At 37.0% G+C, this 15,514-nt stretch overlaps 2 protein-coding genes across 3 annotated transcripts in view; both read right to left on the minus strand.

Annotated features, from left to right (window-relative positions):
- Nucleotides 1-5,599: 5,599 nt before the first annotated feature.
- On the minus strand, nt 5,600-6,879 carry LOC140884708 (tRNA-uridine aminocarboxypropyltransferase A). Its single transcript, XM_073291552.1, has 2 exons — nt 6,546-6,879; nt 5,600-6,395 (listed from the first exon to the last, which is right to left on the minus strand). The coding sequence occupies exons 1-2, from the start codon at nt 6,829-6,831 to the stop codon at nt 6,016-6,018; spliced, it is 666 nt and encodes a 221-aa protein (XP_073147653.1). The 5' UTR covers nt 6,832-6,879; the 3' UTR covers nt 5,600-6,015.
- A 1,487-nt stretch (nt 6,880-8,366) lies between these two features.
- LOC140885051 (insulin-degrading enzyme-like 1, peroxisomal) overlaps nt 8,367-15,514 on the minus strand; it is a 42,179-nt gene continuing 35,031 nt past the window's right edge. For both annotated transcript variants that reach the window (XM_073291966.1, XM_073291965.1), the window contains 5 exons: nt 15,096-15,220; nt 14,946-14,997; nt 14,730-14,816; nt 8,846-8,968; nt 8,367-8,768 (listed from right to left, as the gene is read on the minus strand). In XM_073291966.1, coding sequence (XP_073148067.1) covers nt 8,517-8,768; nt 8,846-8,968; nt 14,730-14,816; nt 14,946-14,997; nt 15,096-15,220 — 639 coding nt within the window. In that variant the 3' untranslated portion in view covers nt 8,367-8,516. The remainder of the gene's footprint in view (nt 8,769-8,845; nt 8,969-14,729; nt 14,817-14,945; nt 14,998-15,095; nt 15,221-15,514) is intronic.

Below are 15,514 nucleotides of genomic sequence, written 5' to 3' on the forward strand. Positions count from 1 at the left end.
CAGCCCCTCACATGTCGTACCTCCTGTATGGTGCGAATAGTACCATCAAACATTTTGATTTTAATGGTACCGACCCCAGCGATTTCCAAGGCATGATCATTTCCCATGAATACAGATCCTCCTGAGACTGGTTCATACTGGTCGAACCATTCTCTCCTTGACGTCATATGTTACGTCGCTCCTGAATCCATAATCCATGCATCACAAAATTTGTGTCTGCCTTCCGCAACCGTTGCTGCTTCGCTGAATAATATTTCACCATCGCCTGAAGTACTGGCCACATTTCTTTGAGATCCCTTATCGATGCTCTTTTTACACTATCTCTTGAAGTGCCATTTACCGCCACATTTAAAGCAGTAAATATTCTTCTTCTTACTTCTTGACTTGGATCTACCATATCTATGGCTCCCACTGGAGTCACGATCCGTCAATCTTCCTCTCGTCATCGGTAAAGCCTCTGCTTGCTTCGATGTTGCCAACCTATCTTCTTTGTTCCTTCGACGACTCTCTTCTCCAAGAACCGCAGTTAAGACGTCGTCAAAATTTAAATTATCCGAAAGAACATTGTTGGTAACATTGATGATGAGCTGATCATATGAATTCGGTAGACTCTGAAGTAGAAGCTCCGCACGTTCTTTTTCCTCTATTTTATGCCCCATAGACGTGAGTCGGGAAAATAGAGTATTCAATGAAAGAGTTGATGCCCCGCTAGCCAACTTGTGGCTAAGGGCTTTGAGAGTCTCTTTTTGTAAACAATCTTTGTTTAATATAATATACGTTCTTTAAATGGCGTTCACTTTATCTTATTATTATATAATGATATACTGTTGTTATTTTGATAAAGACCTTGAATATACTAAAGTAAGATGAGATAGTGAATATAGAGAGATCACTGTCATGAAACATATCTTATATTCACTGTATATTCTAAATAGTTCATAGTCAATTGAGCCGTCCACAAATAAGGATAAGGATCGCTCGAGATTGAGACTAGCATTTGTGATGCCGAGTACCACGTTTCATTGGTATGGAACATAGAGATGTTCGAAGCATGCAAATGGATATTAATATGATGAATGATCGAACTACCCTATTCGGACTTTCCAAGTGGTTATCACTTATCGAGTGGATATAGTCCGCGGTTTTGATTGTACACCATTAGTCCTTATTACTTGAAACATCATTGAGACTCTATATGCTAGTACTGTGCTTTGACTCGTTTATCGACTCTATTAGGGTCATCAGGTGTCGGGATTGGGTACAGTTACGACACATATAGGAGTCGATGCTTTGTTGTCAAGGATTCACCGCACACTTGCGAGTGTGGATATCCTATGCAATCTGAGGAGATATTAGTGTGACCAATTTCTGGCCAGAGTACATAATGTGTTTTAGGTTACTTGGTTTCCTAGTAGCACATGCGATGTCACTATTTGATCTTCAAGATGAATTGCATATTTATCGAATCTCGAACGACTCTCGATTTACCAATGGTTGTTGATTCGATCGGGATATATGGATGAAGGGACCCTACTGTACGCTAACCAAAATCTATTGGTTCTTGCAGGCACTATCAGTGATACCTAGGGAATCATGGGGCGATGTTGCTAGGCGCTCTTACCATGATTCGTTGGGTAATTCGGAAATTGTTGTTTCGAGTCACAAGGAGTTGTGAGCCCACGGCTAGCTGTATCCCTGAACCATTGAGGGTCACACAAGTAATGGATTTCTAATCCCAGTTGAGATAATTAAATTTAAAGAGTTAAATTTAGTGGATAAAGAAGTAGGACTTCTTATTTAAGAATAGAGGGAGTAAGATTTCCTAAAATGACATAGTGATGGACATTTTTGGAAATCACTTTGGATTCAAAAAATTTATCTTGACTTTAAAAGATGCAGAAATGGTTTCTGTGCACATTGGTGAAATTGGTTTATCAATCTGAGTCACGATGAATTTTATATTAATTTCTGAACATGCGGGCTTTGCTTGTCAGGCTTGAACTTATGACTAATGGGCCCTAAGCTGTTAGCAGCTCATATTATAAATAAGTTATTGCAATGCAGAAATTAGACAACACAAGGCATAATTTTCGAAATCCTAAAGCCTCCTCTCTTAGGGTTTTCGGCCGCCCCTCTCCCCTACTGTGTTCGAAAATTCAGTCTGCAAATTTCTGAATTTGCAGTCTGATTTAACAGATCAAATCTGTTATTTCTCTTCGTAGAAACTTCTGATAGACTTTCTAGTGCAGTCTATCAGAGGGATTAAACTTCTGTTCGTGGACCTGATTGAAGAAACGTTCGTTCATCAGTTCCTGGGATATACAACAAGAGCAGTTTAATCTGTTGGTGTCCATAATCTCGTTTCGAGATTTTAAGGTAAAATTTACATTGTTTAAATTTTATGTTATCAATTTTAATCGTAGGAATTTGATACCCATATGGAATCGTTTCATATAAAAATTTTAAAACTTCCGCTGCAACGGGTATCACTTTTTTTTCGATCCGGAGAACGACCGTGTTCCAACATTCAATGTGTTGATATGGTCGGTCATCGATGAGGATTCCGCCATCCGAAGAGTATAAAGCTTTCTCTTTAGGAAAATCTTGTTGTGTAGTGACTTGACCTCGTACAATTTTGTCAGAGTATCCCAAATAACTTTTGCGCTTTTTATTTCAGAGATACTTGACAAAACTTCATCCGCTATAGCCAAGTGCAAATTGGCAACAACATTGTGATTCATCTCATTCCACTTTTGATCGTCCGTGACGTCCGTCGGTCTATCTCCAATAGCTGCCAAGCAACGCTCCTTTGTTAGAATTGCTTGCACCTTCAATTTTCACAGCAAAAAATTGCTCCCATTGAACTTTTCTATCTCGTATTTTGCCGTCATCTTGACTACAAGAATCCTGCCTTATAAAATTTTCAAAAAATCTTTTCTGATGTGGAAGATCAGTCACAGCTGCAACCACAGAGCATACTCAGAATTTTAAGAAATTTTATGCCAAGGCTCTGATACAACTTGTTGGTCCCAGGTGCGGCATTACGAGATAGAAACTATGGAAATTGAAGAATAATAGACACCAAGATTTACGTGGAAAACCCCTAAAAATTATTAGGGTAAAAATCACGGGCAAGACCAAAAGATTTCACTATAATATTTGGAGAATTACAACCTCTCTCTGTGTTTTCAAAGAGACACTCACTCTCTTAATACAGGAGAAAACTTATCTCACAAATATATATAGAAACACACTCAAAAATATTGAATGCTATTTAAAACTAGAGAAAAGAACTGAAGATGGGATGATACTTCATTCCAAGAGAATGCACCTATTTATAGGTGCAATCTCTCGGTTATAAATGAGAATGACTCTTTTGTATGCACAAGTGTGCCTGAATCATCATTCCATTGACACTTGTACCGCTTGACTTTTTCTTCTACCACATGCCTTCAATTTTAAGCATACATTTAATGTCATTTACCAACAGTGTATACATAATTAATCTTCCCAATAATTTTTTAGCGTCTTCAATTCCTCAGATATTCGAGCTGACGATTATAGACTTGTTCGATTTTGCACAGACGAACAAAAATTTAGGGGGTGCCGGATATTTTTCTTGCATGACAATTCCGACGCCCAAGTAAAATATTTACTCGAGAGGAAAGGAAAACGACAAAGTGCGATATAAAAATAGTGGTGAGTGGAGTAAGATGTGTGAATGGATCGTGAAATAAACCATACCCAAATAGTGAAGATGATTAGTTATTTTACCATTTCCACTGCTTTGGTATGATTGATTATATCGCGAGATTCTCGAGATTTTGCTGAATTTAGAAATATCACACATTTATTTCACATCCGATGAGATTCTTAGAGCCGAACACTTAGGTCGGGATGATTCCAATCCGTCTGATGAGCTCGGATATCAACCCATATGGTAAGATTTGTCCCATATTTTATAGCAAATAGCAATATTCCCCTGAATCTAAAGCCTATGGTAACGAGGTTTTGTATACGAAGGCTTAGTTGGAAATGGATCAAATGTGTGACTGACTTTGATTGAACAGAGCCTCAGCCGAGCACATGTGGGCCGAGCATATAAGGCCTCGACCGAGTATGTATGAGCTCGTATGATAATGAGATCGTGACGGATTATAATTAGGAAATATCAATTTCTTACTTATAATATTGTATTGCAAAACCAAAGAGACAGATCTTTGTTCGACTCGTTTCAAAAAAAAAAAAAAATATATTTTTATATAAAAAATAATATATTTGATTGTAAATATTAATTGAATTGATCTCTTTCATGGATATAGATACGTGATCATCACATTTTTTTCCACTAAAAAATCCAAATCCAATTTTTTTTTACATAATTCTTAACCAGATCAAGAATACGCTAAGATTTTGTAAGATTGTAATGAAAATAAATATACTTGTTAAGAAATTTAATGAGAAATTTAGAAATATTTTATTTAAAGATCACGTACTTATGCACAAGTTGAATGAAAGTTTTTCTTTGAGGATGGTAAAACGATTATGAGTGAAATACTATAAATTAAAAACCATATATTTTGGGACACCATGTATATATAACGCTTTAGAAGATTGGACTTACTTTGACCAAAAAAAAAACATAAATAGATAAATTATGGTTTGAATTTGAGATGATTAAAATTAAATTAAACCCATAATCCAGTTTGCAAATTGAGGATTACATTTTCCTCTCCTCATAATTACCATTCGCATGTTAAAGCATTCACAAGTGGATGAATGTGTTTTAAATAATAAAAAAGTATGACTCTTACATGGACCAATTTGTTATCCTGATTTTGCAAAATTAAAACATTTAATTTCAATAAATACTTGTAATAATATTGTAAATTTGCACAATGTTATGATTCTCACAAAAGTTAAATTTATATTAAATTAAATTAGAAGGGAACGGTTTGGCCGGGGGACTTTTCACAGGCTCAAGAGTCGACAGATCATAAGAAAGTGACACTTCCTCGAAAGCCACAGAAGGCTACAAAATACAGTTTCAACCAAAAAAAAAAAAAAAAATACAAACAAACAAACCTACAAAATATTAGGGAGCCTCGTACTTAAATATCAATAATATTCGATCCACTTTTTTTATATATACAAAAAAGGTATTATTCCAATATAATTTTTGTCCATGGCTATTTTTCGAATAAACAACTCAAATAGTTATATCTATTAAGAGTCAAATATGAGAGTTAAAGTTGCAACGAAATTGGAGTAATTGGAACTAGTCCCATGGGTAATACACATGGAATAGGTTGAAATTTTCCGTAGTGCAATTGTACTTGCTATATATCGCTTGCCAAAGCTCAAAATTCACAATATATATCCAAGGCTCGTTAATGGTAAACCTCTACTATACATTCTAGTTGATGTAAAACCGGACCACCACCACCACCACCACCACCACCCACACAAGTACAACACTTCAATCAAGAATCGTGTCTAAATATGAATTGCATTAATCAATACCAACCATGCGCGAAACTCAGGATATATAGAAGATATGCTTTATTATTCATAAAATGGTATGACAGAAAGATGGCTACCAAGCCTTCACTTGAGGAAATTAGCTATTGAGACATAAGCTTCTCAACTCTGGCATGAAAAGAAAAGAAATGAAATCATGTCATCCCAAATCCTAGCCTAGGGTTCTCATTAGGATAATAGGTAAGAAAACAACCAGGCTAATAGCAAGTGTCGGAGTAAACAAACATCAGCTTTACACAGTTTTGATCAAATATATAAAAAAAGAAATTGTACCTTGACATATATATATAATGCATGGTTGTTACGACACCACCATTTGACTGGTAACCTAATGAACTTCAGTTACCAAAGGGTATGAGCAAACACAAGATAAAACAATAATGGTATGAGCAAACACAAGATAAAACAATAATATATATCTTCGACCTCTAGCTTCTTTAACAGTACAATTAGTCAGTGCTCTTGGATCTCTAGCTATTCAATATTCATTTCATCCTGTTGGAGTTGAAGAAAGTGGGCCTGAAAACCAACCATAGCTTTTAAAACCGTTAATATTCTGGATTCGATGTCAACTCCATTTGGTTCAAGGATTCTTAGACACCTGGCAACCGCCTCCATTGTACTCATACACCCAGAAAACGGTTCTTTTCTAAGAACCAAACGGGAGTGGGAGTTGAAAATATTATCACCATCAACCCGTACATCAAAATCTAAACAAGCTTGAACGGAGAACTTGGATAAAAAAGGGAGACTTGCATGCATCATCTCCTTGGCATGCTTCCAAGTTCCATCAAAAGCAATCAAAACATCACAAGAGGATGATTGTACCTGACTCACGTCCAAGGCATCTGAACCTGTAAAAAAAAAAAAAAAAAAAAGATTCACCCACGAATTCATTTCTCAATCGGAGGATCACAAATTAAAATAGGTAGAGCACTCTAATCATATTCCCTAAACTTGGAATTCATTTATTAAAAAAAAATAAATAAAATATAAATACCAACCAGGGAATAGAAAAAGGGCTGGGCGAAAGAGCTGCGGATGATCGTGGAGAGAATCCAGCAGAGTGGAGTCTCCATACCTCAATTTTCGTCCAACGATGACGTGGCAGTTGGCTAGGCATTTGGAGAGGAGAGGGACGGTGGCAAGTTTGTGGCGTTGCTCGTGTGGGTGATGGAGGATGACGATTTGCGTGGCGGTGGCAATGGGAGCCGATGGGAGACTTTGGCAGAGGCACACGTTTGCTGGCCTGCCGCACCCGCTCGCGCACATTCGCCGCCGCGATGTCATGTCATGTGACAAGAATTTGGGCCTTTCTGGAGTGGTTGGGTTTTCTCAGAGGAGAAGCCCAAAATAACCATTATTTTACAAAAATATCTTTACCACAAAACTAATATATACTAGTAAAACATGAAAATGACGAAAATTAGATATTTAAAAATATTTATATTTTTAATTCAAAAATAATACAAAACAAAAATACAAATAAATTCAAAAAAATATATTATAAATAATGGATAAGAAATTCGAAGGTTGTTGGAAGGAGTGAAAAATGGGAAAGAAGTTGAGAGAGAGATAAATCAGTTAGTATAAGATGTTTAGACTTAATAATATAGTAAGAGATAGTAAGAGATTAATAAAGATAAAACCACCTTTCCAACTCTTTCGCCAACATCCTCGTCTTGCGGTACATTATTTTCATTTTTTACAAAAATAAAAATAAGATTGTAAACGAATCGAGTTGTTTCGCGATTTTTTCGAATTTTCTAACTTTTTTTTCGAGTCGAACTCAAGCCAAATTTATTTTGTTCAATAGTTTACGAGCCATAAACAAACTTTAGTATTTTATTAATATAATATAATTGTCATAGATTAAATATGTATACATTTCGAGTTTTTCAGGCATTTCGAGCTTTCGAACCTTCATCATCGAATCTTAATGTTCAAGCAATAGTTTGAATAGCTCGCAAATAGGTTCGAATATTTCGATCCGAACTCAAACAAAAAAAAATTAAAATTTTCGAGTTTGGAATTGAACTAGAACTTGAATATCAAAATATACTTGATTCGAACCTCCGCGACAATCAAGTTTTCCGAAGGAGAACTTAATGGCGTTTTCGCGATTTAGTAGGCGGCTCCCATTTTGCTCGCCCAATACATCGAAACTCATTACTCATGGATGAAGAAACGCCATTTCAACTTTTAAAAAAAAAAACAAAACCAAAGCAAACAAATAATAATGGATTCGAAATTGTAACTAAGAGCCGCCTTTTTCTGACCCCTTTCCTAATTGGGGCTAAAACCCCGGAAATGAAAAATGACAAAATGGGATTGTTCCACTTAATCCCTCTTTCATAACCACGTAACTTTCCGACTAAGAAATGAGAAACAAGATATTTTCTTACAAAGTTTTGTTATAGCATGTATCAGTACTTCCGGTTTAGGTGGACAACCGGGAAAATAGAGATCTACACACCCTTAGCTGCTTGTTCTGAGAAAAGGATAACGGCCGATCGGGTGAAATAGGCACTGTGCAATGTATGATTTCAAGAACTCCCCACGAATTCTGTGCAAAGCTACATTGTCTCTGAAAGTTGGTAACCCACTCGGTGGGATGCCCAATGGTTGAATAAATTAATTATCAAAATCTCAGCACAAATATAAGCAAACATTTTTATCCAAATAAAAACCAAATCTGAGATGGAAATATAGGATAACAGTTCAATCGTCTTCTTCTGCCGGCATATTTAATCCACACAAAATAAGCTAAAAATACACGTCAAATTCAAGTCGCACCACAAAAGAAAATCTGTCTAAAATATAAATGAAACAGCTCGCAAAACATAATTTAATTTTGAATCCGTAAAGTTGTTATAATATCAACAGATGACAAATCTCCCGAGCAATTGTTTTTCTGACATTGTAAATCAAATTTCACATTTTTTCCCTCACAAGCAGCTTTGATCAATCTTGCCTCACAACTTCACAAGGCCTAAACCTCCTTTAAAAGAACCATAAAGAGGTCGAGATCTTCTGAAACTAAAAATATCTTCTATCTGAACAACATTTGATTCAGTAGACTGAGAATTATCTGCCTTGTACTCAGAAGAATGCGGGCTCCCATACACACGAATGCTCAAACCCTTTTTTTGGAGCGCACCAACTTTGATATATTCGTTAAAGAAATCTATCAGGTCATTTTTAGTCAGTTGCTTCAGTGCTGCAGCCTATTTCGACAAGGTTGCAATATGAATTCTTGTGAAATCATGACTCGTAATATTAATCAATTGATTGATCTCCATACCTCACATTCTCTCCGGTCAAATTTGAGGGTTCCATCGAATATTTCCCTCCAGTAAAAACCGGATTCTTCCTGTAAGTTTTTGTGCTTCTCAAGCTTCATTTCAATAAGTGCATTCACATTGCTCTGTGCCATGGAAACCAAATTTGAATGACCACGAGTTTTCTTACAAAAATGCCATTTCGTATAGCCATATCATCAAATATCATCATTTGAAAAATTTAAAGACAAAAAATAAGGAGTCGGTCTTTAACTGAAGCAATGGCATAAATCATAATGTCGTTAAATGCATAAATTTAATTACTATGACAAAAGACCCAAGGGCTCTCTGACAGGTACTGTCAAAGTAAACTATCACTGAAAATAAAGCACAAATTAAGTACACATTAATGTGAATTGAAACAAGAGTTGAATGAAATATTCTTACTTAATTAATTATGAAACTTTGTACAGAATATATACACACTCGACCATATACAGAGGCATCTAACTAAGGAAAATCCTAATCAAGAGAATCTCTAATTGGTACATCAAAATCCTGCTAATTCTACTTTCCAATAATGATAAGTCAACTAAGGAATATTACAATTAGAATATAATTACAATATATTTGATATATCTACAAAAAATCTCCAACACTCCCCCTCAAGCTTAGGAATAAATATTTTTCATTCCAAGCTTGATAAGTAAGCTTTCATGATTTGGCTTAGTGAGACCTTTCGTGAGGATGTTTGCTTCTTGTTCAAGCGTAGATATGTAACATAAAGTGATTCCTCCTTCCTCAATTTCTTTCTTGATGAAACTTCGATCTATTCTTACATGTTTCATTCTATCATGTTGAACTGGATTCTTCACAATGCTAATGGCAGATTTGCTGTCACTATGCAACTTGATAGGTTTCAGAATAGGGATTTGCAAGTCTTGCATGAGTCTTTCAAGCCATATGACTTCACATACTCCTTTAGCAATAGCCCGAAACTCTGCTTCAGCACTACTCCTTGCCACAACTGTCTGTTTTTTACTCCTCCATGTGACCAAGTTGCCCCACAGTTTGGTGCAATATCCTGTGGTCGATTTGCAATCTTCACTTCCTGCCCAATCAGCATCAACATATCCTTCAATACTTCTGTTCTCATTCTTTTGGAACATTAGACCTCTTCCAGGAGTTCCCTTCAAGTATCTCAAAATATGATTTACAGCCTCTGGATGTCTTTGAGTAGGTGAATGCATGTATCACCACACTCATATGTAATGTCAGGTCGTGTAAGAGACAAATAAATTAGCCTACCAACCAGTCGTTGGTATCTTCCTTTGTCCACATGAGGTTCATCATCTTTGATCTTGCCCTTCCAATTTCTTTCAAGAGGGGTTCCTACTGGTTTGCATCCCAATTTTCCGGTTTCTTCCAGTAGCTCAATAATGTATTTCCTTTGAGAAATGAAGATGCCTTCTTTACTTCTAGCAACTTCCATGCCTAGAAGGTACTTCAAAGATCCTAAATCTTTAATCTGAAATTCTTCCTTTAATTTCTCCTTGAGCTTCTGAATTTCAACGATATCATCTCCTGTGATTATGATATCATCAACATACACAATTAAAATTGATGTCTTGTCACCTTCACCTTTCTTGATGAAGACAGTGTGGTCAGCCTTGCCTTGAATATACCCTAGTCACATGAGGGTTGAGCTGAACTTAGTAAACCATGCATGTGGAGATTGCTTCAAACCATATAGTGATTTCTTTAATCGACACACTTTGCCCAGTTCTTGTTCCAACTCAAATCCTGGTGGAATCTTCATAAACACTTCTTCATCAAGATTTCCATTCAAGAAAGCATTCTTCACATCTAGTTGGTGTAGTTCCCAATCTAGATTAGCTGCTAAAGACAATAGGACTCGAATAGAGTTGAGTTTTGCCACCGGAGCAAATGTTTCTTCGTAATCAATCCCATATGTTTGTGTAAAGCCTTGAGCCACTAAACGAGCCTTATACCTTTCTACTTCTCCATCTGTCTTGTATTTCACCGTAAAAACCTATTTACTTCCTACCACTTTCTTATCCTTTGGTAAGTCGACCACTTCCCAAGTTCCGCTGTCAAGTAATGCTCTCATTTCTTCTTGCACAGCATCCTTCCACTTTGGATCCTTCAAAGCCTCATAAATATCTCTTGGAATTTTAACACCATCAAGCTTTGCTGTAAAAGCTTTAAAAGTAGGCGACAACTTTGAGCAAGATATAAAGTTTGAGATAGGATGTTTAGTGCATGTTCTTACCCCTTTTCGATGTGCAATCGGTAGCTCCAAGTCATTGTTCATAACAGGATCCGATCCTCCTTGGTTCAATGATTGGTTTTGCTGAGGAGCTTTTGGCCTTCGACTATAGGTATGAAGTGGTTCCAGAAGTCTTAGACTTGGATTCGAATGGGCAAGTGGTGTAGAGACATGGTGTGGACTTGGATTCGAATGGGCAAGTGGTGTAGAGACATGGGCATTTGCAGGTTCGACATCATGTGTTATGGGAAGTGATAGATTTTCTGAGATAGGAAGTGACACAGTGGGATCCCAACGACCGTCTTCATCAAGATTCTCCCCTTGGAGACGAGTATAGGGATAGAACATTATATTTTCAAAAAAGGTCACGTCACACGTAACAAAATTTTTTTTCAGAAGAGGCGAGTAGCATTTGTATCCCTTTTGGGTAGGAGAATACCCCACAAAGACACACTTAAACGCCCGAGGGTCGAGTTTGTTGCGGTTGGGTTGTTTGTTGTGGGCATATACTGTGCATCCAAACACCTTTGGTGACAAGGAATTAAATATGTTGACATGTGGGAAGTGATCAACTAGAGTACTCAATGGTGTTCTGAATTGAAGCGTCTTGGAGGGTAAGCGATTAATTAAATAGGTTGAAGTAAGAATTGCCTCCCCCCAATAAGAATTTGGAACACAACTTGTGAACATTAGAGACCGGGCTACTTCTAACAAATGACGGTTCTTTCTCTCGGCAACCCCATTTTGTTGAGGTGTATCGACACAAGAACGTTGATGATGTATTCCGTGATCCCCCAAATATTTACAGAATTCATGTGAAAAATATTCCCGCCCATTATCAGTTCGGAGGGTGTGGATGGTGGACTGAAATATATTTAGGACAAGTTTATGAAATTGTGTGAACCAATGAAATGCCTCAGATTTATCTTTCATCAAGTACACCCAACAAACTCTGGTATGGTCATCAATGAATGTTATGAACCATTGAGTTCTAGTCAAATTAACGGTACGAGAAGGACCCCAAACATCACTGCGAATTAACTGGAAAGGTCTTGAGGGTTTGTATGTGTGAGGGGGATGACTTACTCGTGACTGTTTTGCAAGGACACAATTCTCACACTGAAACAAAGTTTTTTCTTTATTGATAAAAAGATTTGGATACAAAATCTGCATGTAAGAAAAACTAGGATGTCCTAAACGCTTGTGCCATAACAAAACATCAGAACTAGAAACAGCTGACAAAGACCTCTTACGAGGTGAAGGAACTGGCGCAATGGTAGAAAGGTAGTAAAGACCATTTTTCTTTTCAGCAATGTCAATCATCTTCCCCGAAGAACGGTCCTGAAATTCACAATGAGAGGAGAAGAAAGTCACAGAACAATTCATATCTAATGTTAACTTGCTGACTGAAAGCAGATTATATTGCAAGGTTAGCACAAATAGAACTGAATTCAGAATCATATGTGATAAGCAAACCGTGCCCTGACCCATGGCAGGGGATATTTTTCCATCCGCAACCCACACATTTATTATGTTATTGCACTTGGTAAAATCTTCAAGTACATCCAAATTTCCAGTCATATGATCAGAAGCCCCAGTGTCTACGATCCAACAATAAGGCTGCTGCGACTTTGAGAAAAAACCATGAGTAACAGTACCTGTTTGTGCCATTGCTGCAGCAGAAGGTTTAGAGTTTGAATCAGCAGCCTCGGTTGAAGTTTTGGTGTGGATGAGGAATTGTCTCAGCATTTCCTCGAGTCCAGCCTGTGTGCTTGAATCCGATTCAGCCATATGGGCGGATCTCAGTGGCCTGCGTAGTTTCTTTGGCTTCCAATCAGCCGGCTTTCCGTGCAAGTCCCAACAAATGTCACGAGTGTGATTTGGTTTTTGACAGTAATCACACCGTATCCGGTCTTGTTGATTATTTCGCCAACTGTCTTGTTTATTGGTTGCAAGGGCAGAGCCTTGTATCTCCAAGGAGTTCGTCTCTGGTTTGGAGGTATGCAACATAACACGTTTTCGGCTTTCTTCGCGTCAAACTTCAGCAAAAGATTCGCGGAGTGTGGGAAAGGGCTTTACACCAAGCAGTCTTCCACGCACTTCATCCAAATCCGGATTCAACCCATGCAAGAAATCAAATGTACGCTTTTTTTCAAGCAATTTGTTGTATTTTTCAGCATCTGTAGAGCACACCCATCCAACATCGTAAAATAAATCAATTTCCTGCCATAATTCCACAAGAGAATTGTAATATTCAGTGACCGTAAGGCCTCCTTGTTTGGTGTTGCGGAGCTTCGATCGAATTTCGAAACATTGAGATGTGTTTTCGAGATCGGAATAGATTTCTTGGACCGCGTCCCAAATCTCCTTGGCAGTCGTGTAGAATAGATACGTACGTCCAATACTTGGTTCCATAGAGTTTATAAGCCAAGCCATAACGATTGAATTATCAATCTCCCAAGTGCCATAGTTGGCTGCGGTTGTTGAAGGAGCTGGCATGACTCCTGTCAAATAGCCAATTTTTCCTCTTCCCTTGACGACAAGAATCACCGACTGAAACCATTCACGAAAGTTCAGCCCATTTAGTTTGTGCTGTGTGATTTGCAGAGAATGGCTATCAAACGATGGGGTGGTGGCTTTGGTTGGTGTTTTTGGGTTTTCAACAGATGAAGATGCGTTGGATGCCATCTTCAAGAAAAAAAATTTTCTGAAAAAAAAAATTTAACGATGCCCCAGAATTGCTGGCTTTGATACCATGAAACAAGAGTTGAATGAAATATTCTTGCTTAATTAATTATGAAACTTTGTACAGAATATATACACACTCGACCATATATAGAGGCATCTAACTAAGGAAAATCCTAATCAAGAGAATCTCTAATTGATACATCAAAATCCTGCTTATTCTACTTTCCAATAATGATAAGTCAACTAAGGAATATTACAATATATTTGATATATCTACAAAAAATCTCCAACATGAATTAATCAAAGACGGCATATATTTCTTATTTTCCACCTGTAGAATGAAGGTATGAAATCAGAGGCATCTACCTTTCAAACTGATAAATTCAGAGGTAGCTAGCTGTTAGTATAAATAAATTTTACAGAATACCATTGATAGATGTCTAATATGATCATGTTTGTTAACTCAAGGTAAGGTTTTCACTCATTACACTACCTGCTTCCATATGCTAGCAGAAATACTTAGAGCCGATCAACTTATCAGGTCTCAACATCAAATACTTGATCCAAACATTAGTAATTATGATTTTGATCGAATAAATTCCTGTAAGAACACGTTGGGTACCTAAATGTTTAAATTGTCCATTGTCTAACAGCAAGGTATCATAGCCTTTGCTCTAAAACTCCAACAAATCTAAAGGCAAGTGCAAGTATCTGACAGCAGGTATCAAAGCATTTCCTCTATAATTCCAACAAATCTAACGAGGCATGTGTTCATAACCATTGCTCCCAGAATGATAAGAGAGTTGATTGTTTGTGCCTCCAAATTAAGCCGTTTTTAGTAAACTTCTTTGTAGGCATTTATTGCATGCAAAAGAAGAACACAGAGTTATCAATAACAGCTGGACTACATGGTACAAGTCAGACATTACCTTAAATTCATCCCCAGACATTTCATGGAGCTTAGTTTCGAACATCTTCAGAAAAAATTCAACTCTTAAATCAATTTGTCCAGGGCCCTGCACAGCTCAATAAAAAGAGTGACATGTCAGTTTACAATGTCACTGAGGACGAACTTGTATGATTCACGGATAAAGAAATGGAAATAAATGATAAACACAAACTATTTGTGTCATTTGATTTTATACCTTGACAGTGGATTGGATGATAAACTGCACACCACGAACTCCAGAGTCATTCCTAAAAATAATCAACTATTACTTCTCCAAGTAATTCAGCTACTACTTCCCCATGGAGTAATATAGGTGACAAATAATGATTAAAAAATGTTTACTCACCTTTGCATGAGAACAGTAATGTATCCAAGTTGCTCAACAGATCTAAGCTGGTGAAAAGCAGGCTGCTTCGCAATCAGCGCAAAAAGTTGCAGTAGGACATTTAACTTAAAATCATCTTGGTGCACCTGCATGTTTTGCCAATTCATTGCACATAAAAGCTCAGGCAGAGGATTTAATAAAATCCATCTTGGCAGTTCCATAAAATTTCAATCACTTTATGAACTTAATACCGTTTAAGTAATAAAAAAAGAGTTAATGTATTGTAAGTTAGGATACGACTATCATTTAGATAGATTTTATTTTATTCCTAGAATACATTCTTTAATCTTTCTTAACATGGTATCAGAGTCCTGGCCCACCGTTAGGTATTGGACTGCCCATAGTTGGGTCACCCGTTAATATATCAACGCTCTAGTCGT

This window comes from Henckelia pumila, chromosome 2, assembly GCF_033568475.1.
Source record: "Henckelia pumila isolate YLH828 chromosome 2, ASM3356847v2, whole genome shotgun sequence".
Classification (NCBI taxonomy): domain Eukaryota; kingdom Viridiplantae; phylum Streptophyta; class Magnoliopsida; order Lamiales; family Gesneriaceae; genus Henckelia; species Henckelia pumila.